General features: G+C 45.7%; 1 protein-coding gene across 1 annotated transcript in view; it reads right to left on the bottom strand.

The window, feature by feature from the left end:
* Nucleotides 1-23,141, bottom strand: part of LOC138973170 (unhealthy ribosome biogenesis protein 2 homolog) — a 65,135-nt gene that overhangs the window by 13,719 nt on the left and 28,275 nt on the right. The window contains exons 10-22 of the mRNA XM_070345856.1: nucleotides 22,745-22,853; nucleotides 21,553-21,719; nucleotides 21,168-21,280; nucleotides 20,691-20,866; nucleotides 19,037-19,234; nucleotides 17,707-17,844; nucleotides 16,896-17,065; nucleotides 14,753-14,953; nucleotides 14,105-14,201; nucleotides 13,592-13,849; nucleotides 5,813-5,920; nucleotides 3,139-3,246; nucleotides 310-579 (exon numbers count right to left, since the gene is read on the bottom strand). Of these exons, the coding sequence (XP_070201957.1) occupies nucleotides 310-579; nucleotides 3,139-3,246; nucleotides 5,813-5,920; nucleotides 13,592-13,849; nucleotides 14,105-14,201; nucleotides 14,753-14,953; nucleotides 16,896-17,065; nucleotides 17,707-17,844; nucleotides 19,037-19,234; nucleotides 20,691-20,866; nucleotides 21,168-21,280; nucleotides 21,553-21,719; nucleotides 22,745-22,853 (2,113 nt within the window). The remainder of the gene's footprint in view (nucleotides 1-309; nucleotides 580-3,138; nucleotides 3,247-5,812; nucleotides 5,921-13,591; nucleotides 13,850-14,104; nucleotides 14,202-14,752; nucleotides 14,954-16,895; nucleotides 17,066-17,706; nucleotides 17,845-19,036; nucleotides 19,235-20,690; nucleotides 20,867-21,167; nucleotides 21,281-21,552; nucleotides 21,720-22,744; nucleotides 22,854-23,141) is intronic.

A 23,141-nucleotide genomic window follows, 5' to 3' on the forward strand; every position in this document is an offset into this window, starting at 1 on the left:
AGGCATACCATGTTTTAAAGCCTACATAACATTGACCACAATCCTCCTTTTTTACACAAAATTGACTTTATTACTCAAACCAAGCCATACTACATGTAGTCTCAGTGATGACTGGTTTTCAGTGATGTTTTAGTTGAAGGCCCACAGATTGACTAAATGTATTGATATCACTTCAGGCGACTTGTTTTCTTGTTACAGATAGCGTGAAGAAGTTTCATGGGACAATTTCTATGTAAAAGTGCATAGAGAAAGAAAGATATAGTTCAGTGGTTGGTATAGATCCAAGACAAAGGACATAGCAAAGCACACCTTTTTGTTGCCAGTGATGAGACTGAGAGAGTCAAGGACTAGCTGTACACGCTGGAGATGCTCTTGTTGCAGGCTGCTTTCACTCTTTTCTGCGTCTGCACATCGCTGCAGCGTGACTGCTGTGAAAGAGCGCAGCAGTGGTGGGGGCAGTGGCAGGGCTGACTGCTTGGTGTGCGTGTCGACCAGCCCCTCCACGGCCACTGAAAGAGCTCTCCAGTGTTGTCGCCACGCTGACTGCACATCCTCTCGGAAGAAATCCTTCTTCAAATACTGAAATCATAACCATACGCTTTATAACATATTGTCTCATTCCAACATCATACCATGAACCTGCACATACAAGTTGGAAACAGAATTTTGAGGAACTTAAGAAACGACAGTCATTTAGTCAAGTTTTCTTCACTTTGTTACATCATATTTTTGGGACTGTTTTTCCATTTAAAATAGATACCTTGCTCATTTGGCACTGCTGACTGATACTGCCACAGGCTGAATAAAAACAAGAAGTGCAAGTCGCGTAAGGCGAAAATACAACATTTAGTCAAGCTGTCGTACTCACAGAATGAAACTGAACGCACTGCATTCTCTCACCAAGACCGTATACTCGTAGCATCGTCAGTCCACCGCTCGTGGCAGTGAAATTGACTAGCAAGAATAGCGCGGTAGTGGTTGCGCTGAGCAGGATAGCACGCTTTCCTGTATCTCTGTTCTTTTTAACTTTCTGAGCTTGTTTTTAATTCACATATATCATATCTATATGTTTTTGGAACCAGGAACCAACAAGGAATAAGAAGAAGTTGTTTTTAAAGGGATTCCGGACATTCAATTTTTATCATAATTTTCATATATTTAAGTTTCAGAGCTGGTTTTTAATCCAAATGTAACATATTTATATGTTTTTGGAATCAGAAAATGATGGAGAATAAGATGAAATTAGTTTTGAAACGTTTTACAAAAAAATTATTTTAATTACAATTTTTCAGATTTTTAATGACCAAACTCATTAATTAATTTTTACCCCTCAAAGCTGAAATGCAATACCATAGTCCGGCCTTCGTCAAAGATTGCTTGACCAAAATTTTAATCCATTTGATAGAAAAATGAGGGCGTGACAGTGCGGCCTCAACTTTTACAAAAAGCCGGATATGACGTCATCAGACATTTATCAAAAAAATGAAAAAAACGTCCAGGGATATTATACCCAGGAACTCTCATGTCAAATTTCATGAAGATCGGTCCAGTAGTTTTCTCTGAATCGATGTATACACACACACACACACACACACACACACACACACACATCACGACCCTCGTCTCGATTCAACTCAACTCAACTCAACTCAACTCAACTTTTATTGGCTTCAATTTTCATAGAAGAATTTGTCTTGCGCTTGGGAGAAAGTAAGAGTATAACATATAAAAACAGCATTCATATCACATTTCATGTATCACACACAGCAATCACTAGTATAAGCCTACAATTATCACATTTGTACCTGTATCATACATGCAAATAAATAGTATCACATTTCCACGTATCACACACAATATATACATTACATAACATACAGCAAGCTTCCATCTCCCGCGCCCCCCCCCCTCCCACACATACATATGCTCGCACGTGCGTCGACTCCATACAAATGACATCATCAGTCCATTAACTAAAATGCACAATGACTAGTAGTGGGTACATGATACTTAATACGTGCTCAACTAGACCTGCTAACTAAAATAATAACAGAAACAAAAACAAGGACTGGGTACAACATTTACACGTGTGTGACCTACTTACATCAAGTGCCTTACATCAAGATTCCCCGTCTATGTTAAAACATTTAGTCAAAACTTGACTAAATGTAACAAGTCGCGTAAGGCAAAATTACTACATTTAGTCAAGCTGTGAAACTCACAGAATGAAACTGAACGTAGTCCGCCGCTAGTGCAAAAGGCAGTGAAAGTGACGAGCCTGTTTGGCGCGGTAGCGATTGCGCTGTGCTTCATAGCGCGCTTTACTGTACCTATCTTCGTTTTAACTTTCTGAGCGTGTTTTTAATCCAAACATATCATATCTATATGTTTTTGGAATCAGGAACCGACAAGGAATAAGATGAAATAGTTTTTAAAACGATTTCGGAAAATTAATTTTGATCATAATTTTTATATTTTTAATTTTCAGAGCTTGTTTTTAATCCAAATATAACATATGTATATGTTTTTGGAATCAGAAAATGACGAAGAATAAGATGAAATTGTTTTTTGATCGTTTAATAAAAAAATAATTTTAATTACAAGTTTCTGATTTTTAATGACCAAACTCACTCATTAGTTTTTAAGCCACCAAGCTGAAATGCAATACCAAACCCCGGGCTTCGTCGAAGATTGCTTTGCCAAAATTTCAATCAATTTGATTGAAAAATGAGGGTGTGACAGTGCCGCCTCAACTTTTACAAAAAGCCGGATATGACGTCATCAAAGGTATTTATCGAAAAAAAGAAAAAAAGGTCCGGGGATATCATACCCAGGAACTCTCATGTCAAATTTCATAAAGATCGGCCCAGTAGTTTAGTCTGAATCGCTCTACACACACACACAGACAGACAGACAGACAGACAGACAGACAGACAGACAGACAGACAGACACACACACACACACACACACACACACACACACACACACACACACACACATACACCACGACCCTCGTCTCGATTCCCCCCTCTATGTTAAAACATTTAGTCAAAACTTGACTAAATGTAAAAAGGACAAGAAAAAGAGAAAAGGAGCATGCAGTTGGCACAAACATGCTTTCAGCCAGCTTCACTGACCCTGTGTGTTTCTTCCAGGACATAGCTGGTGATGGTGAGCAACGCCCTATGCTTTGCCTGCTTCCAGTCCAGTGTCACAGACGTCAGCTTCTGTAGCTGTCCTTCCAGCTGTTACAGACATACACACGTGTGTTCAAGTAAACATCTTAACATGTCACATGTGTTTAACTACACACCTTAACACCTGACGTACACACGTGTTCAACTACACACCTTAACACATCATACACACATGTTTTCTTGTACAAAAACTTCACTTGTCGTACACAAATGTGTTCAAGTACACACCTTAACACTTGAGGTGAAATGACATGTTAAAGTGTATACTTGAGCACATGTGTGTGTGACGTGTTAAGGTGTGTACTTAAACACCTTAACACGTAATACACACATGTGTTCAAGTACACACCTTAACACATCATACACACACGTGTTCAAGTACACACCTTAACACGTCATACACACACGTGTTCAAGTACACACCTTAACACATCATACACACACGTGTTCAAGTACACACCTTAACACGTCATACACACACGTGTTCAAGTACACACCTTAACACGTCATTCACACACGTGTTCAAGTACACACCTTAACACGTCATACACACACGTGTTCAAGTACACACCTTAACACGTCATACACACATGTGTTCAAGTACACACCTTAACACGTCATACACACACGTGTTCAAGTACACACCTTAACACGTCATACACACACGTGTTCAAGTACACACCTTAACATGTCATACACACATGTTCAAGTACACACCTTAACACGTCATACACACACGTATTCAAGTACACACCCTAACATGTCACACACATGTGCTCAAGTATACACTTTAACATGTCATTTCATCTCCTCACAACAGAAGAATGGAAGAATAAAAGAAGCACACAAAAATGCAGTCAAAAATGAATATGCATTAGGTCCAGAAAACTTGCCTTTTATATAAAGTAGCAGATTGAAAGCGTGATAAAATTTTATTCCATGTGGTACACTGTATCGTTTTAAATTATTAAAACAACATTGCCCAGTTTTCACAGGAATACACTGCTTTTAACACTGAGGATTTTCTGGCCAAAACTAAAAACTAATTTGTTGACAGCTGGATCTGATGTATAGGTTCTTGATTCATACTCCCAGTTGTCAAGATACAGCTCTGATGGGGGCTTTTTAGGACAATTAAACTGTGCAAGTGTTTACAGAGAATTTAGATTATATGTGACAAACGGATTTGTACATAATGTATATTGGAGTTATGTGACGCGGGTGTACACAATTTCATGGGCCACGAACTTTTAGTAGGCACCGTACGGTGAAATATTGTCCGTGCAGTGCAGTACTGTCACGTGTGAGATGTAACCAATCAGAGAAGAGTATTGACTGAGGTGGCGTTGTATAGACATTCCACGAGCAGAACTTTACAGACCACTGAAGGGAACAGAAGGGTCTCCTGTTGGTAAAGTTTCTCACCGGGCGCTGGGAGGTCGGTTAGACTCGTGCCGCGGTATTGAATCGTTGGATTCAACTGCTGTGTTTACAGGTATTTATTGAATTGATATTTTGCTCGGAGATATTATTTTGCTCGGAAATATTGACTTGAGAAATGACCGGGAGAGTCATGTGTGAATTGGCTAAAAAGCGTGCGCTGTTGTCAGCCATTGTTGAAAAGGGAATGTTTACATGTTTTTCGGAAATGAAGTCGCTTATGAGTAAGCGGGTGTATATACTGTAACCGCATAAGTTAGTTGACGGTAGTGATAAAGAATGTCAGAAAAGTTTATTCAAGTATGGAGACTTATGGTAGTTTAAACTTGTGTATTTTAGCATCCCGGGCCGAGAGGGGTCGCGGAGTGGGGATACGAGACGGGAGGTTCCGCCCTTACGTCCCGAGCCGTGAGCTGTGGGAGCGCAGGAGGGAGTCAGCGTGAAGCGCTGGAGAACGGGGACCCCGTCCCATTCCACCACGCGAAGACAGTTTGCGTGGGTGGGGTGGAACAGTACGTACCACTGGATGTGTGAGTACGACTGGGAAGAAGTAACCAGCGAGATGGCTGTGCGGAGATACGTTCCCCAAGTGAACAAACACGAGACGTAGAGCGTTCGTGGTTTTTGTGATCTGTGTGTAACAGAAATGAATATTGACAGAAGTATTGCTTGAGACAATGACTTCGTGTGTAGTGAGACAGACAGGCTCTCACGAATCAAAGCTTGAAGTGTTCTACGTGTGTGCACGTGAATTATAGACTGCATGAGAAAGTAACATGTGTGTATTTCTGTGCAGCTAGTTTTCTGTATGTTAACAGAAATAGAACTTTCATGTTGAGTGAGAGTGATTTGTAGAATGAATGGGAAATAATATGTTTATGTTGTGTTATTGATTGTTTCAATAGAGGTACATGGGCAAAGGGCTGTAACCGTGTTTTTGTCTTTGTGCCTGGTTGGAGTGTTGTGTGTGTGTGTGAAGGCTAGATAGTAAACAGAGAAGCACGCACAATTTTCTGATAGGAGTAAATATACATACATACAGACATACACACGTAAATTCCAGCCGTAACATTATACATACCAGAAGCGACCTGCTTACACATTGTGAATATATACACACTATATAACACTGATCATCCTCTCACATGTTCACACTTGACATCATAATACTTACATCAGTGATGAATATATGAAGATGCAGCACGTTGTGAAAATCCCCCATTACCATGACAACAGCTTTTCTCAGCAGAGTCCCAAGGCAAAAATGTTCCGGGGAATCACACTATACAAAGAACAGCTTAAGTTTATGAAATTGACTAATATATATCTTAACACAGCATTTAATAATTCATCAAAGAGTTTTGGTAAACGTTGGTTTGATTAAAATCATTTTGTTCATTCTTCTTCTTGTTGTTCGCCTAGATTTTGTTCATTTATATACAATGTAATTATCTTCCTTAACTGTTAAAAGGATCTGTGTCTTTTCAGTATGCTAATATGATAGCTTCAGCAAAAAAGTAAGAGTTCTGTGAGCAGGTGACTCAATTCATTTTAACATATCAATCAGCGCAGCAAACCATTTTGACATGAATAAAACAAAAAATCATCATGGTTCACAGAGTTTGACTCTCAGGCAGAACAAGTCAAGGAATTTAAACACAAAGACAGAGGCAAAACTAGCTGTGAGGAGGGCAGTGACCAGATCATGTGTTGTAACCAGCAGCTGACTGACCAGTGTGGTGGCAGAGAGAGGTGACTGACCTGTGTTACCAGTGTGTGCAGGCAGTGTAGCAGGGTGTGTGGGGACAGAGAGAGGTGACTGACCTGTGTTACCAGTGTGTGCAGACAGTGTAGCAGGGTGTGTGGTGGCAGAGAGAGGTGACTGACCTGTGTTACCAGTGTGTGCAGACAGTGTAGCAGGGTGTGTGGGGACAGAGAGAGGTGACTGACCTGTGTTACCAGTGTGTGCAGACAGTGTAGTAGGGTGTGTGGGGACAGAGAGAGGTGACTGACCTGTGTTACCAGTGTGTGCAGACAGTGTAGCAGGGTGTGTGGGGACAGAGAGAGGTGACTGACCTGTGTTACCAGTGTGTGCAGACAGTGTAGCAGGGTGTGTGGGGACAGAGAGAGAGGTGACTGACCTGTGTTACCAGTGTGTGCAGACAGTGTAGTAGGGTGTGTGGGGACAGAGAGAGGTGACTGACCTGTGTTACCAATGTGTGCAGACAGTGTAGCAGGGTGTGTGGGGACAGAGAGGTGACTGACCTGTGTTACCAGTGTGTGCAGGCAGTGTATCAGGGTGTGTGGGGACAGAGAGAGGTGACTGACCTGTGTTACCAGTGTGTGCAGACAGTGTAGCAGGGTGTGTGGGGACAGAGAGAGGTGACTGACCTGTGTTACCAGTGTGTGCAGACAGTGTATCAGGGTGTGTGGGGACAGAGAGAGGTGACTGACCTGTGTTACCAGTGTGTGCAGACAGTGTAGCAGGGTGTGTGGTGGCAGAGAGAGGTGACTGACCTGTGTTACCAGTGTGTGCAGACAGTGTAGCAGGGTGTGTGGGGACAGAGAGAGGTGATTGACCTGTGTTGCCAATGTGTGCAGACAGTGTAGCAGGGTGTGTGGGAACAGAGAGAGGTGACTGACCTGTGTTACCAGTGTGTGCAGACAGTGTAGCAGGGTGTGTGAGGACAGAGAGAGAGGTGACTGACCTGTGTTACCAATGTGTGCAGACAGTGTAGCAGGGTGTGTGGTGGCAGAGAGAGGTGACTGACCTGTGTTACCAGTGTGTGCAGACAGTGTAGCAGGGTGTGTGAGGACAGAGAGAGGTGACTGACCTGTGTTACCAATGTGTGCAGACAGTGTAGCAGGGTGTGTGGGGACAGAGAGGTGACTGACCTGTGTTACCAGAGTGTGCAGACAGTGTAGCAGGGTGTGTGGGGACAGAGAGAGAGGTGACTGACCTGTGTTACCAGTGTGTGCAGACAGTGTATCAGGGTGTGTGGGGACAGAGAGAGAGGTGACTGACCTGTGTTACCAGAGTGTGCAGACAGTGTAGCAGGGTGTGTGGGGACAGAGAGAGAGGTGACTGGCCTGTGTTACCAGTGTGTGCAGACAGTGTATCAGGGTGTGTGGGGACAGAGAGAGAGGTGACTGACCTGTGTTACCAATGTGTGCAGACAGTGTATCAGGGTGTGTGGGGACAGAGAGAGGTGACTGACCTGTGTTACCAATGTGTGCAGACAGTGTATCAGGGTGTGTGGGGACAGAGAGAGAGGTGACTGACCTGTGTTACCAGAGTGTGCAGACAGTGTAGCAGGGTGTGTGGGGACAGAGAGAGAGGTGACTGACCTGTGTTACCAGTGTGTGCAGACAGTGTATCAGGGTGTGTGGGGACAGAGAGAGAGGTGACTGACCTGTGTTACCAGAGTGTGCAGACAGTGTAGCAGGGTGTGTGGGGACAGTGAGAGAGGTGACTGACCTGTGTTACCAGTGTGTGCAGACAGTGTATCAGGGTGTGTGGGGACAGAGAGAGGTGACTGACCTGTGTTACCAGTGTGTGCAGACAGTGTAGCAGGGTGTGTGAGGACAGAGAGAGGTGACTGACCTGTGTTACCAGTGTGTGCAGACAGTGTATCAGGGTGTGTGGGGACAGAGAGAGGTGACTGACCTGTGTTACCAGAGTGTGCAGACAGTGTAGCAGGGTGTGTGGGGACAGAGAGAGAGGTGACTGACCTGTGTTACCAGTGTGTGCAGACAGTGTAGCAGGGTGTGTGGGGACAGAGAGAGGTGACTGACCTGTGTTACCAGTGTGTGCAGACAGTGTAGCAGGGTGTGTGGGGACAGAGAGGTGACTGACCTGTGTTACCAGTGTGTGCAGACAGTGTATCAGGGTGTGTGGGGACAGAGAGAGGTGACTGACCTGTGTTACCAGTGTGTGCAGACAGTGTAGCAGGGTGTGTGGTGGCAGAGAGAGGTGACTGACCTGTGTTACCAGTGTGTGCAGACAGTGTATCAGGGTGTGTGGGGACAGAGAGAGGTGATTGACCTGTGTTGCCAATGTGTGCAGACAGTGTAGCAGGGTGTGTGAGGACAGAGAGGTGACTGACCTGTGTTACCAATGTGTGCAGACAGTGTAGCAGGGTGTGTGGGGACAGAGAGGTGACTGACCTGTGTTACCAGAGTGTGCAGACAGTGTAGCAGGGTGTGTGGGGACAGAGAGAGGTGATTGACCTGTGTTGCCAATGTGTGCAGACAGTGTAGCAGGGTGTGTGGGGACAGAGAGAGGTGACTGACCTGTGTTACCAATGTGTGCAGACAGTGTAGCAGGGTGTGTGAGGACAGAGAGAGGTGACTGACCTGTGTTACCAATGTGTGCAGACAGTGTAGCAGGGTGTGTGGTGGCAGAGAGAGGTGACTGACCTGTGTTACCAGTGTGTGCAGACAGTGTAGCAGGGTGTGTGAGGACAGAGAGAGGTGACTGACCTGTGTTACCAATGTGTGCAGACAGTGTAGCAGGGTGTGTGGGGACAGAGAGGTGACTGACCTGTGTTACCAGAGTGTGCAGACAGTGTAGCAGGGTGTGTGGGGACAGAGAGAGAGGTGACTGACCTGTGTTACCAGTGTGTGCAGACAGTGTATCAGGGTGTGTGGGGACAGAGAGAGAGGTGACTGACCTGTGTTACCAGAGTGTGCAGACAGTGTAGCAGGGTGTGTGGGGACAGAGAGAGAGGTGACTGGCCTGTGTTACCAGTGTGTGCAGACAGTGTATCAGGGTGTGTGGGGACAGAGAGAGAGGTGACTGACCTGTGTTACCAATGTGTGCAGACAGTGTATCAGGGTGTGTGGGGACAGAGAGAGGTGACTGACCTGTGTTACCAATGTGTGCAGACAGTGTATCAGGGTGTGTGGGGACAGAGAGAGAGGTGACTGACCTGTGTTACCAGAGTGTGCAGACAGTGTAGCAGGGTGTGTGGGGACAGAGAGAGAGGTGACTGACCTGTGTTACCAGTGTGTGCAGACAGTGTATCAGGGTGTGTGGGGACAGAGAGAGAGGTGACTGACCTGTGTTACCAGAGTGTGCAGACAGTGTAGCAGGGTGTGTGGGGACAGTGAGAGAGGTGACTGACCTGTGTTACCAGTGTGTGCAGACAGTGTATCAGGGTGTGTGGGGACAGAGAGAGGTGACTGACCTGTGTTACCAGTGTGTGCAGACAGTGTAGCAGGGTGTGTGGGGACAGAGAGAGGTGACTGACCTGTGTTACCAGTGTGTGCAGACAGTGTAGCAGGGTGTGTGGGGACAGAGAGAGGTGACTGACCTGTGTTACCAGTGTGTGCAGACAGTGTAGCAGGGTGTGTGGGGACAGAGAGGTGACTGACCTGTGTTACCAGTGTGTGCAGACAGTGTATCAGGGTGTGTGGGGACAGAGAGAGGTGACTGACCTGTGTTACCAGTGTGTGCAGACAGTGTAGCAGGGTGTGTGGTGGCAGAGAGAGGTGACTGACCTGTGTTACCAGTGTGTGCAGACAGTGTAGCAGGGTGTGTGGGGACAGAGAGAGGTGATTGACCTGTGTTGCCAATGTGTGCAGACAGTGTAGCAGGGTGTGTGAGGACAGAGAGGTGACTGACCTGTGTTACCAATGTGTGCAGACAGTGTAGCAGGGTGTGTGGGGACAGAGAGGTGACTGACCTGTGTTACCAGAGTGTGCAGACAGTGTAGCAGGGTGTGTGGGGACAGAGAGAGAGGTGACTGACCTGTGTTACCAGTGTGTGCAGACAGTGTATCAGGGTGTGTGGGGACAGAGAGAGAGGTGACTGACCTGTGTTACCAGAGTGTGCAGACAGTGTAGCAGGGTGTGTGAGGACAGAGAGAGGTGACTGGCCTGTGTTACCAGTGTGTGCAGACAGTGTATCAGGGTGTGTGGGGACAGAGAGAGAGGTGACTGACCTGTGTTACCAATGTGTGCAGACAGTGTATCAGGGTGTGTGGGGACAGAGAGAGGTGACTGACCTGTGTTACCAATGTGTGCAGACAGTGTATCGGGGTGTGTGGGGACAGAGAGAGAGGTGACTGACCTGTGTTACCAGAGTGTGCAGACAGTGTAGCAGGGTGTGTGGGGACAGAGAGAGAGGTGACTGACCTGTGTTACCAGTGTGTGCAGACAGTGTATCAGGGTGTGTGGGGACAGAGAGAGGTGACTAACCTGTGTTGCCAATGTGTGCAGACAGTGTATCAGGGTGTGTGGGGACAGAGAGAGAGGTGACTGACCTGTGTTACCAGTGTGTGCAGACAGTGTATCAGGGTGTGTGGGGACAGAGAGAGAGGTGACTGACCTGTGTTACCAGTGTGTGCAGACAGTGTATCAGGGTGTGTGGGGACAGAGAGAGGTGACTGACCTGTGTTACCAGTGTGTGCAGACAGTGTAGCAGGGTGTGTGAGGACAGAGAGAGGTGACTGACCTGTGTTACCAATGTGTGCAGACAGTGTAGCAGGGTGTGTGGGGACAGAGAGGTGACTGACCTGTGTTACCAGAGTGTGCAGACAGTGTAGCAGGGTGTGTGGGGACAGAGAGAGAGGTGACTGACCTGTGTTACCAGTGTGTGCAGACAGTGTATCAGGGTGTGTGGGGACAGAGAGAGAGGTGACTGACCTGTGTTACCAGAGTGTGCAGACAGTGTAGCAGGGTGTGTGGGGACAGAGAGAGAGGTGACTGGCCTGTGTTACCAGTGTGAGCAGACAGTGTATCAGGGTGTGTGGGGACAGAGAGAGAGGTGACTGACCTGTGTTACCAATGTGTGCAGACAGTGTATCAGGGTGTGTGGGGACAGAGAGAGGTGACTGACCTGTGTTACCAATGTGTGCAGACAGTGTATCAGGGTGTGTGGGGACAGAGAGAGAGGTGACTGACCTGTGTTACCAGAGTGTGCAGACAGTGTAGCAGGGTGTGTGGGGACAGAGAGAGAGGTGACTGACCTGTGTTACCAGTGTGTGCAGACAGTGTATCAGGGTGTGTGGGGACAGAGAGAGGTGACTGACCTGTGTTGCCAATGTGTGCAGACAGTGTATCAGGGTGTGTGGGGACAGAGAGAGAGGTGACTGACCTGTGTTACCAGTGTGTGCAGACAGTGTATCAGGGTGTGTGGGGACAGAGAGAGGTGACTGACCTGTGTTACCAGTGTGTGCAGACAGTGTATCAGGGTGTGTGGGGACAGAGAGAGGTGACTGACCTGTGTTACCAGTGTGTGCAGACAGTGTAGCAGGGTGTGTGGGGACAGAGAGAGGTGACTGACCTGTGTTACCAGAGTGTGCAGACAGTGTAGCAGGGTGTGTGGGGACAGAGAGAGGTGACTGACCTGTGTTACCAGTGTGTGCAGACAGTGTAGCAGGGTGTGTGGGGACAGAGAGGTGACTGACCTGTGTTACCAATGTGTGCAGACAGTGTATCAGGGTGTGTGGGGACAGAGAGAGGTGACTGACCTGTGTTACCAGTGTGTGCAGACAGTGTAGCAGGGTGTGTGGTGGCAGAGAGAGGTGACTGACCTGTGTTACCAGTGTGTGCAGTGTATCAGGGTGTGTGGGGACAGAGAGAGGTGACTGACCTGTGTTACCAGTGTGTGCAGACAGTGTATCAGGGTGTGTGGGGACAGAGAGAGGTGACTGACCTGTGTTACCAATGTGTGCAGACAGTGTAGCAGGGTGTGTGAGGACAGAGAGAGGTGACTGACCTGTGTTACCAATGTGTGCAGACAGTGTAGCAGGGTGTGTGGGGACAGAGAGGTGACTGACCTGTGTTACCAATGTGTGCAGACAGTGTAGCAGGGTGTGTGGGGACAGAGAGAGGTGACTGACCTGTGTTACCAGTGTGTGCAGACAGTGTAGCAGGGTGTGTGGTGACAGAGAGAGGTGACTGACCTGTGTTACCAATGTGTGCAGACAGTGTAGCAGGGTGTGTGGGGACCGAGAGAGGTGACTGACCTGTGTTACGACAGTGTGCAGACAGTGTAGCAGGGTGTGTGGGGACAGAGAGAGGTGACTGACCTGTGTTACGACAGTGTGCAGACAGTGTAGCAGGGTGTGTGGTGACAGAGAGAGGTGACTGACCTGTGTTACCAATGTGTGCAGACAGAGTAGCAGGGTGTGTGGGGACAGAGAGAGAGGTGACTGACCTGTGTTACCAGTGTGTGCAGACAGTGTAGCAGGGTGTGTGGTGACAGAGAGAGGTGACTGACCTGTGTTACCAATGTGTGCAGACAGTGTAGCAGGGTGTGTGGGGACAGAGAGAGGTGACTGACCTGTGTTACCAGTGTGTGCAGACAGTGTAGCAGGGTGTGTGGGGACAGAGAGAGGTGACTGACCTGTGTTACCAGTGTGTGCAGACAGTGTATCAGGGTGTGTGGGGACAGAGAGAGGTGACTGACCAGTGTTACCAGTGTGTGCAGACAGTGTATCAGGGTGTGTGGGGACAGAGAGAGGTGACTGACCTGTGTTACCAATGTGTGCAGACAGTGTAGCAGGGTGTGTGGGGACAGAGAGAGGTGACTGACCTGTGTTACCAATGTGTGCAGACAGTGTAGCAGGGTGTGTGGGGGCAGAGAGAGGTGACTGACCTGTGTTACCAGTGTGTGCAGACAGTGTATCAGGGTGTGTGGGGACAGAGAGAGGTGACTGACCTGTGTTACCAAGTCAAGTCAAGTCAAGTATTTTATTGTTTTGGGCCCAGAGGGCTTTGAAACAAAGATATAACTTTAACACAAAAAAAGGTAACAAATCAGACAGTTAATATATGTATATAAATTGAGCGGACAAATACAACAATACTATACGACCAAATTAAATTGGCAATATACACTTCCATACATGCAAACAAAAAGAAAAATAGGTTTAACAAAATCAGGTAAGAAATCAGTGTGCAGACAGTGTAGCAGGGTGTGTGGGGACAGAGAGAGGTGACTGACCTGTGTTACCAGTGTGTGCAGACAGTGTATCAGGGTGTGTGGGGGCAGGCAGAGGAAGAGGGCAGTGCCGATGCTGGCCTCTAGCAACACCACCAGCAGCTGACACACCGTCTCCCGGACACTGTCTCCTCCTCCATCGCATGCTCCCAGTCCCGCCAGGTGCCGCTCATCCAGGTGTCGCAACACTGCCAACAGTCCCAAGGTGCATTGCAGTCTAGTGGTGCCTGGCAAGTCACTCAAGGGGACTAAACGCAGCATCTGTCACATCACAACAACCAACAATTACGTACTCATACTCTGTGTAATGTGAGATTTATATCATACAGCTTCACAATTAAAATTATCTATTTACAGAGGCAAGACATATTTTTTCTTATGAATGAAGTTCAGCTGCTCCATGTCTGATTCATGATATTTGATTTGATTTGATATGTGTACGTATCACACTTTCACCTGTATCAAAGAAAATGCAAGCATGAGAGGTGAAAAGAGATGAGAGCGTTGGAAGCTGACCTGTAGGAGCGCAACTTGTGTGCGTGACAAGGTGAGGGGCTGCACCTCACTGGACATCAACAGCTTCTGAATGGACAATGACACTGACTTCACCTCCCTGAAACCAACACAACCATCTCCTTTACCTATATTCTCACCCATATCAAGCATTATGAACTCTTTAGGCGGCATCAAAATGCACCCAATGCACGTTGCACGGTTATGTCTTCCTGAACCTTACAGCACTATTGCTGAGACTGGCAGACATTCTACTTTCCCTTGTGGTGCAGAATGGTACAGGACACAATAGTCATTAGCCCAAGCCATGAAAGCACAGGATGATAAAAACTTTACCTTGTGGTGCAGAATGGTACAGGACACAATAGTCATTAGCCCAAGCCATGACAGCACAGGATGATAACAACTTTACCTTGTGGTGCAGAACGGTACAGGACACAATAGTCATTAGCCCAAGCCATGAAAGCACAGGATGATAACAACTTTACCTTCACAGACTTCATCGGAATGTTTGCTTGCTGACCTCCCCTTCAAACCGTTGCTAGATAGGAAGGAAGTGGGTGATACATGCTTAAATGTGTAGTAATGCTATAATGGCAGGTATCCTTCCTACAATCTGCTAGTGAAAAGAAAGGTGAGAAAAGAGAGTACTTGTCTTTCACATCGTGCCAAGGAATGTGGCTGTGTCCCAGACGTTGCAGGGTGGCCAGGACAGGGTGAGAGCTCTCCCCTCCGTGTGTGTGCAAGGTGAAGCGTTGCCACATAGCGCACACCAGGCTGTGGTAAAACTCCCGGCACTGCAGCATGGCTATCCGCCTCAACAGCTCCCCGGCCACACTCACACAGCTGTAGCTGTACACAGCAAACAGGATATTGCCTGTTGACCATCACTTGTCCTCCATACTAACATCAAGTACTATGCACAACCTGTCATCTTCATTACATTATCATGGTTGCCACTCCCAAACAATGATTTGTTTGTTTGTTTGTTTGTTTAACGCCCAGCCGACCACGAAGGGCCATATCAGGGCGGTGCTGCTCTGACATATAACGTGCGCCACACACAAGACAGAAGTCGCAGCACAGGCTTCATGTCTCACCCAGTCACATTATTCTGACACCGGACCAACCAGTCCTAGCACTAACCCCATAATGCCAGACGCCAGGCGGAGCAGCCACTAGATTGCCAATTTTAAAGTCTTAGGTATGACCCGGCCGGGGTTCGAACCCACGACCTCCCGATCACGGGGCGGACGCCTTATCACTAGGCCAACCGTGCCGGTGCCAAACAATGATAAACCTGAAAGTATGTGGGGTGCAGGGGCAGCACCCCTGCTGGGGGGTACGGGGGGCAACGCCCCCGGTACATCAAAAAATTTTACGCTCTGAGAGCCATTATTTGGCCTCCCCTGCAAATGATTTACACAAAACAGCAAAAATTATATCCTCCTTCAAAGCAATTGATAACAGCACAACAAAGACTTAATTAATCAACAGACAAATTAGGCCTCATGAACAGTTCAGTTTACACTTAAGAAAAAGTCATACCTGAAGTCCAAGGAAATTGTTTCCAATCAAAAAGTTTTCAGTTCTGGGATGTTGGGTCTACCTCACTCTCAGCTCGAGAAACAAAAACTTGTTGCATGAATCCAATGTGAACTTTAACTACCTAACCTTGTCACCACACACCATGACATGTTAATTCCAAGAATAATAAACTGAAACACAGTTATGAAGTTGGTAGACAGAACAGATGTTTTCTTTAGTTCAGGTTAAATTAGTTAATGTTATTCACAAAACTAGAATTAAGTAGACACAACAAAACTAAGATAAGCAATTTTAGTTATGATTGTGACAAGATGTTGTATAATGACAATGTTAAATTAAGTTCTCGCTGTGCAAATGAGAAATACACCCCCTTAAAAAAATTTTTTTTTACAAAAACACTTTTTTCTAAGGGGTATGTGAGTTCTTAAAACCGACAAAATAATCAACATATCATACGTTGCGTTGTAGTAAGTGGTTACAACAAAGGGTATGCCAATACCACAAACGAATTAAATAAATTACCCCCCCCCCCCCCCCCTGTTGTTGTCTAACTCGAAGTCTTCTAGTATAGCAATGCATACAATTTGTTCTTGTCCTTACCTGCAAACTCTTCTTGTGGGTCTCTTGATTAGCATGCAGAAATAGTGCTTTCTTTCCGCTGCTCCCGTATGTGATAGGTTTGGAGCAAATGATGCAGAACCCCGTACCAGTCACATCAATCTTCTTCAGCCAAGTTCGATGCTCTGTGTTAGTGTCATTCTTCTCTGCTAGCCATTCCCACTTCCACTTGTTTTTTATACCCGCCTCCAGTTTCTCAAGCTTAGATAGATCGTCATCTTCACTGATGTACGGCATGTTGAAGCGAAATTTGCAATGGTTTTCACAACAAACTTTCTCGCATCGACAAATCGCATACACCTAGAAAAATGGCGGCTTTAGCAATGCCCGGATTCTCTCCTCCTGCCAAAAGAGCTTCAAAACTCGGATCGGAATCTCTGGTCAAAATTCAACCGAGCGAAACGAACCACAATTTTTTTTTTCTGAAATTTTTTTTCCCCCGCAAAATGCAAAAATCCGGAATTTCCGGCTGTGGACATTTTCAAAAACCGGATTTCCGGCACCAGGCCGGAAGAGTGGCAACCATGCATTATTGGTCTTCTGTAACCACTCACATGATTTAACGCTCACCAGCTCTGGCTAAAAACGATTGGTGAAAACGTGAGAAAGTACAAGACATTTTGTGTACCGTTTGGAAGGAGAGGGCAGCGGAGAAGGCGAGTTGTCAAAGACGTGAAGCATGAGCTGGGCCAGCCGAGCAGGGTGCTGGTGGACAAGCTGGGGCAGCAGTGAGCTGCACGTTGTCAGCAACAGGTGCCACCTGGCCACACGGTAGGTCTCCTCCGTCACACTACACACCTGTAACACACTCTACACTCAATGTCAGGTGCCACCTGGCCACACGATAGGTCTTCTCTGTCACACTGCACACCTGTAACACACTCTACAGTCAATGACAGGTGCTATATGGCCCCTCAATATGTGTTCCAGGTTATACTGTGCACCTTGAACCACACATGAATACAGAATTGTGCAACTCATATTCATAATATACAGAAGATGGGTGTTCCCATTTACATTACACATCTCGGTGACACATGCTGCTTGTCTGTGAAGCTGGTGCTACATGGCCACAGCACATTCACCAAGTCTTTCCATGGACACTGTACATAAAACCACATGGTAAAATGTGGTCCAAGATTTAGTGGAACCTGTCTTGTACAACCAACCAAGGGATCAAATCGAGGTCCCTATAGACAGGTGGTCATCATGAAAGGGTCAATTATATCATCAGGGTTTCTTTCAGATGGTCGCAATGTGCCCTTATCAAGATGTTGTTTGGGCAATGTCAATGTCCAGTATGGGTGGACTGTACCATCCTTTTGCGTGGCTCAAAACAGAGCTTCAGCAGAATTCTTTTGTGGTGAAAACTTACTCAATTACTAGCAGATAAAGAACATGAAAGGGTAAAATAAGACAGCACTACTGCAGTGACTCACGCTGCCGTTCCAGTAACACTCTGCTTCATCATCACGATCACCATCGGTGTCCACAGTCAGGTCGGGCAGAAGGGGAGAGCAGTCCACACAGCCCCCCTCTCTCTGTTGCAACAACAGTCGCTGTGCCGTCAGCACATCCTGAAACACCATACACCAAGTCTCATCTAAATGTCTAGCTTTTGAAAGGACTCTATCTCAACATTAACAAACCAGATCAGGTACCCAGTCCACAATATCAAAGAATTATAACTCCTAGTTAACAACTTTGGCTGATTCTGCCCCTATATGCTGACTTGTATGGGCATCATATCCATATCGAGACAGTACGCTAGAATGTGAATGTCACTACTTGAGGCTGTGAGGTACATTCTTACTAAATGTTTCAGCACATGCTGAAACATGAATGTAATCCCATACATGATGTAAATTTATAACCCATGAGCGAAACACGGCTTCGGAAAAAAAAAAAAAAAAAGCAAAGTCTGCGTTATATATACAGGCATGGGAATTGAAAATTGTAAAAAAGGCGGAAAATTTATAACTGAAGACGCGAAGCGTCAAGTCGACGGCGCAAAGCGCCTAGCCTTACTAGGGGGGTCCGGGGGCATGCCCCCCCGGAAAATTTTTTTTCTCCAAAGAACCCAGATGGTGCAATCTGGTGTCATCTGAGCTCCAAGTTTGCCATTAAATTCTGTTTTTAGAATTAGAGTTTTTAGTACAAAAATGTACCAATTTTTGCTTTTTTGAAGAAAAAAAATATATACATGTATTATATATGGTTTACATTTGTAAAAAAATTGATCTGTTGAGACAAACAGGAAAATGTTACTTGTAACACAATCTGTGCAATCTGGTTTACTTTCAAACATAAAAGTTCAATAACTGAGGCGGGCGGTAGCAGTGCGTGAACAAAGTACGGAAAGTTTTCGCGGGCTTTTGTGCAAAGGCCAAAGTAACCGGTGCTTTTTTTGTGTGCCTCCCCCCTTTATTTTTTCGGCGGATACTTTTGCATTTTCGGCGGAACAAAAAAAAAATTCGGCGGAAATCCGCCGTTCGGCGGACAATTCCCATGCCTGTATATACTTCAATTGTTCCCACAAAATCAATGGATCATTTGATGAGGACACTTACCCAGGTCAAGAATCTGTCTGTTCCAAATCTCAACAAAAAGAAACCAAACTCCCTAGTGTGCATCTATACTTCTAGTTTGCAAAACAAATACAATAATTATTTCCACATCAGAATTCCAGACACAAAAAAGCAGCTCATGGGAATTGAACTAGTAGATTTAGGAGAAAGCAAAACAGAAAGCAATCATTGAAACACGCACCCCTAGATAGCGAACAACAGCATTAACTGCTGAGGTTTTTTTGTGTTGAGTGAAATGAGAGATTTGCCAGGAGAAGGGCAGGTCTAGACTGGTTGGTGTGGACTGGCTGCTGGTCTTGGTTGTCTCTGACACAGTGTGCAGTTTGATGTGCCCCAAACACACAGCCAGTAGCAGTGGCGATCGACGCAACAAGGCTGACTGCAACAACAACAACAAATCTTAAACAAGTCGCGTAAGGCGAAAATACAACATTTAGTCAAGTAGCTGTCGAACTCACAGAATGAAACTGAACGCAATGCAACGCAGCAAGACCGTATACTCGTAGCATCGTCAGTCCACCGCTCATGGCAAAGGCAGTGAAATTGACAAGAAGAGCGGGGTAGTAGTTGCGCTGAGAAGGATAGCACGCTTTTCTGTACCTCTCTTCGTTTTAACTTTCTGAGCGTGTTTTCAATCCAAATATATCATATCTATATGTTTTTGGAATCAGGAACCGACAAGGAATAAGATGAAAGTGTTTTTAAATTGATTTCGAAAATTTAATTTTGATCATAATTTTTATATTTTTAATTTTCAGAGCTTGTTTTTAATCCAAATATAACATATTTATATGTTTTTGGAATCAGAAAATGATGGAGAATAAGATGAACGTAAATTTGGATCGTTTTATAAAAAAAAATTTTTTTTTTTACAATTTTCAGATTTTTAATGACCAAAGTCATTAATTAATTTTTAAGCCACCAAGCTGAAATGCAATACCGAAGTCCGGGCTTCGTCGGAGATTACTTGACCAAAATTTCAACCAATTTGGTTGAAAAATGAGAGCGTGACAGTGCCGCCTCAACTTTCACGAAAAGCCGGATATGACGTCATCAAAGACATTTATCAAAAAAATGAAAAAAACGTCTGAGGATATCATACCCAGGAACTCTCATGTCAAATTTCATAAAGATCGGTCCAGTAGTTTAGTCTGAATCGCTCTACACACACACACACACACACAGACACACACACATACACCACGACCCTCGTCTCGATTCCCCCCTCTATGTTAAAACATTTAGTCAAAACTTGACTAAATGTAAAAACAAAAACAAACAGCACATCAAACAATTCACAAATGGCAAACCAACAGAGTTTATACATATGAGTTAGAAGCAAAGTTGTAGGCCTACACAGTTCTGGTGACATACTATGCAAAATGTCATGACATCAGAAGACAGCAAGTTTTTGTTTTAAAAACAGGTTGCCAATAGATGATTTTCAAAAATAACTCAGTTGGGTTTGTATGGGTTGTGGAAGAGTGACCTTTTGTTGCAAAACCTCTGCCAAACATTGGAGGCGCCAATCACTAGCAAGGCCTCTGCCAAACATTGGAGGGGCCAATCACACTAGCGTGTCGGAAACACATGGACCGAAAGCACAAGTACAAGTTTGCAGATCTGGTCAGATTTTTTAACAAAAAATGTTAGAAAGTCAGTTGCAAGCGAAAACTCAGCATGGCAGTAAAGTGGGTCTTCTTCCCTGCCTCCCTAAATATTGCAAAACATGTATATCACAGTCATATTCTATGGCCCAAAATAATGGAGATATAGTGAAAGTCCCCTGTGACACGTTTTGAGTGGAGGCTGTGAGTGGAGAGATGAACACTGACCTTGTTGGGGCTGACGCAGGTGAGCAGAGGGGTGAGCACGTTGTCTTCCAGTTGAGAGGTCAAGAGTTGGACCCTGTTCCCCACACGCAGCAGCAGGCTGGGCTCACACTCACGCACCTCACTCAGGTACATGTACAGCAACACACTGGACCCCCACAGTCTCTCTTCGTCTGCATCTAGCAGATCAACAACAACCCTGCATTGAAATAGCTGCTAACTTCAAACAGAAATGACCTTGTACATAAGGACCACACACAGCAGAGTGCACTTGCTCCCTACAGTTTATATGCAGGAATCATCAAGAGCTCTCCGTAACTGATTAACTTGTGCTTAATCAAATTTTGACTTGCAAAATAATTCCCTTGAGTTCAAACCTGCCGTACAGTAGTAGGCAAACATGAAGAAACTTCTCCTTTTCTCAGTGTTGTCTACAGACATGGACAAAACAAGTTAAGGTGTCCTCCCCACTGTGCCTACCTGAGTGCGGCTCAGCAAGGATGCACTGAGTGACAGACTCTGTGTGTTCCTGCAGCTTGCTCCAGATATCCACTGCTGTTACCGGTGTTAATGTCTTCAGTATTCCTGACACCCTGCAAACGGTATCATGTGAAAAGGGAGTAAATCATTTAGCCAACAGTCAACGATATAGGCAATCTCTTCTTTACTTCTCTGCCCATACATTGATGATTATTCTGAACTAACTAACATGCAAGGCCTGTCAGATGGAAATGTGCTTGTAACATCTGTAATTTTACTCATAAACCTAACTAGCATGATAACTCATTTCAGTTGACAAACACGAAAGATTAAACCTGGAAAATATGAGCTAGGCAGAATATGTTGGTACACTATAAGACATTACCTCTCAAAGAATTGTGGCAATGGCAGGATGTCAGTCAGTTGCCGTGGTGACTGTTGGTTGAGCTGCAGTAGAACATTGTAGAAGTGTGGAACCTGTTGCAGAAGTGAGTATGTAGAAACCAACTCTGCCATCAACCTGTCAGCAGCCATTCTGTGTCCCTCTGGTGCCTGCACGCACAACAAGACAACACCATGCAGGAGTACTTTGATATCAACCTGTCAGCAGCCATTCTGTGTCCCTCTGGTGCCTGCACGCACAACGAGACAACACCATGCAGGAGTACTTTGATATCAACCTGTCAGCAGCCATTCTGTGTCCCTCTGGTGCCTGCACGCTCAACAAGACAACACCATGCAGGAGTACTTTGATATCAACCTGTCAGCAGCCATTCTGTGTCCCTCTGGTGCCTGCACGCTCAACAAGACAACACCATGCAGGAGTACTTTGATATCAACCTGTCAGCAGCTTCTTCTTCTTCTTCTGCGTTCGTGGGCTGAAACTCCCACGTACACTCGTGTTTTTTGCACGAGTGGAATTTTACGTGTATGACCGTTTTTTACCCCGCCATTTAGGCAGCCATACGCCGTTTTCGGAGGAAGCATGCTGGGTATTTTTGTGTTTCTATAACCCACCGAACTCTGACATTGATTACAGGATCTTTTTCGTGCGCACTTGGTCTTGTGCTTGCGTGTACACATGGGGGTGTTCGGACACCGAGGAGAGTCTGCACAAAAAGTTGACTCTGAGAAATAAATCTCTCGCCGAATGTGGGGACGAACTCACGCTGACAGCGGCCAACTGGATACAAATCCAGCGCGCTACCGACTGAGCTACATCCCCGCCCGTCAGCAGCCATTCTGTGCCCTTCTGGTGCCTGCACGCACAACGAGACAAGATCAACCTGTCCACCGCCATCCTGTCCTGTCTGACACACATAGGCATGTCAAAACAACACAAAGCAGGGAATAAGTTAAGACGAGTGATCAATGAATGCTTTCTAAATGTAAACCATATTTGTGGCAAACAAAATTACAGCTGAACAAAGTATCAATGTAAACACAACAATTTCCATTGAGTCTGTGCATGCATGTGTGTGAAATCTGAAACATGTAATATCCAAGCCAACTTAAGCCTCAAGCGCCAGACGGAAAGACACACCACCACAAACTCTAAGATTTAAGCATCACTGTACCTGGGTAAGACTGGAGGAGCACCGTTGAAGTATATTCAACAGAGTGGGTTCCAATATCAGATGATTGCACTGCAGCAGTTCCAACATACAGCCACACACCTCATCACACCTGAAATATACCAGCACTTACATTGCTGTGATGCTTATGTCACAGGGGAAACCGGAATCCAGGGGGATCTGGAATCGCCCTAGGGGAAATTGGAATTCTAGTTTCCCCTAGGGGAAACTGGAATTCCAATATCAACTGGAAAATATCTAGTGGAGATTGGAATTCTAGTTTCACCTAGGGGAAACTGGAATCCTTTCTCTAGGGGAAACTGGAATTCTGATTTGCCCTAGGGGAAATTGGAATTTGTATTATGAATGGTTTCACTGCTGATAAATATTATATTCACAA

This window comes from Littorina saxatilis, linkage group LG8 (genome assembly GCF_037325665.1).
Source record: "Littorina saxatilis isolate snail1 linkage group LG8, US_GU_Lsax_2.0, whole genome shotgun sequence".
In the NCBI taxonomy this organism is placed as follows: Eukaryota; Metazoa; Mollusca; class Gastropoda; order Littorinimorpha; family Littorinidae; genus Littorina; species Littorina saxatilis.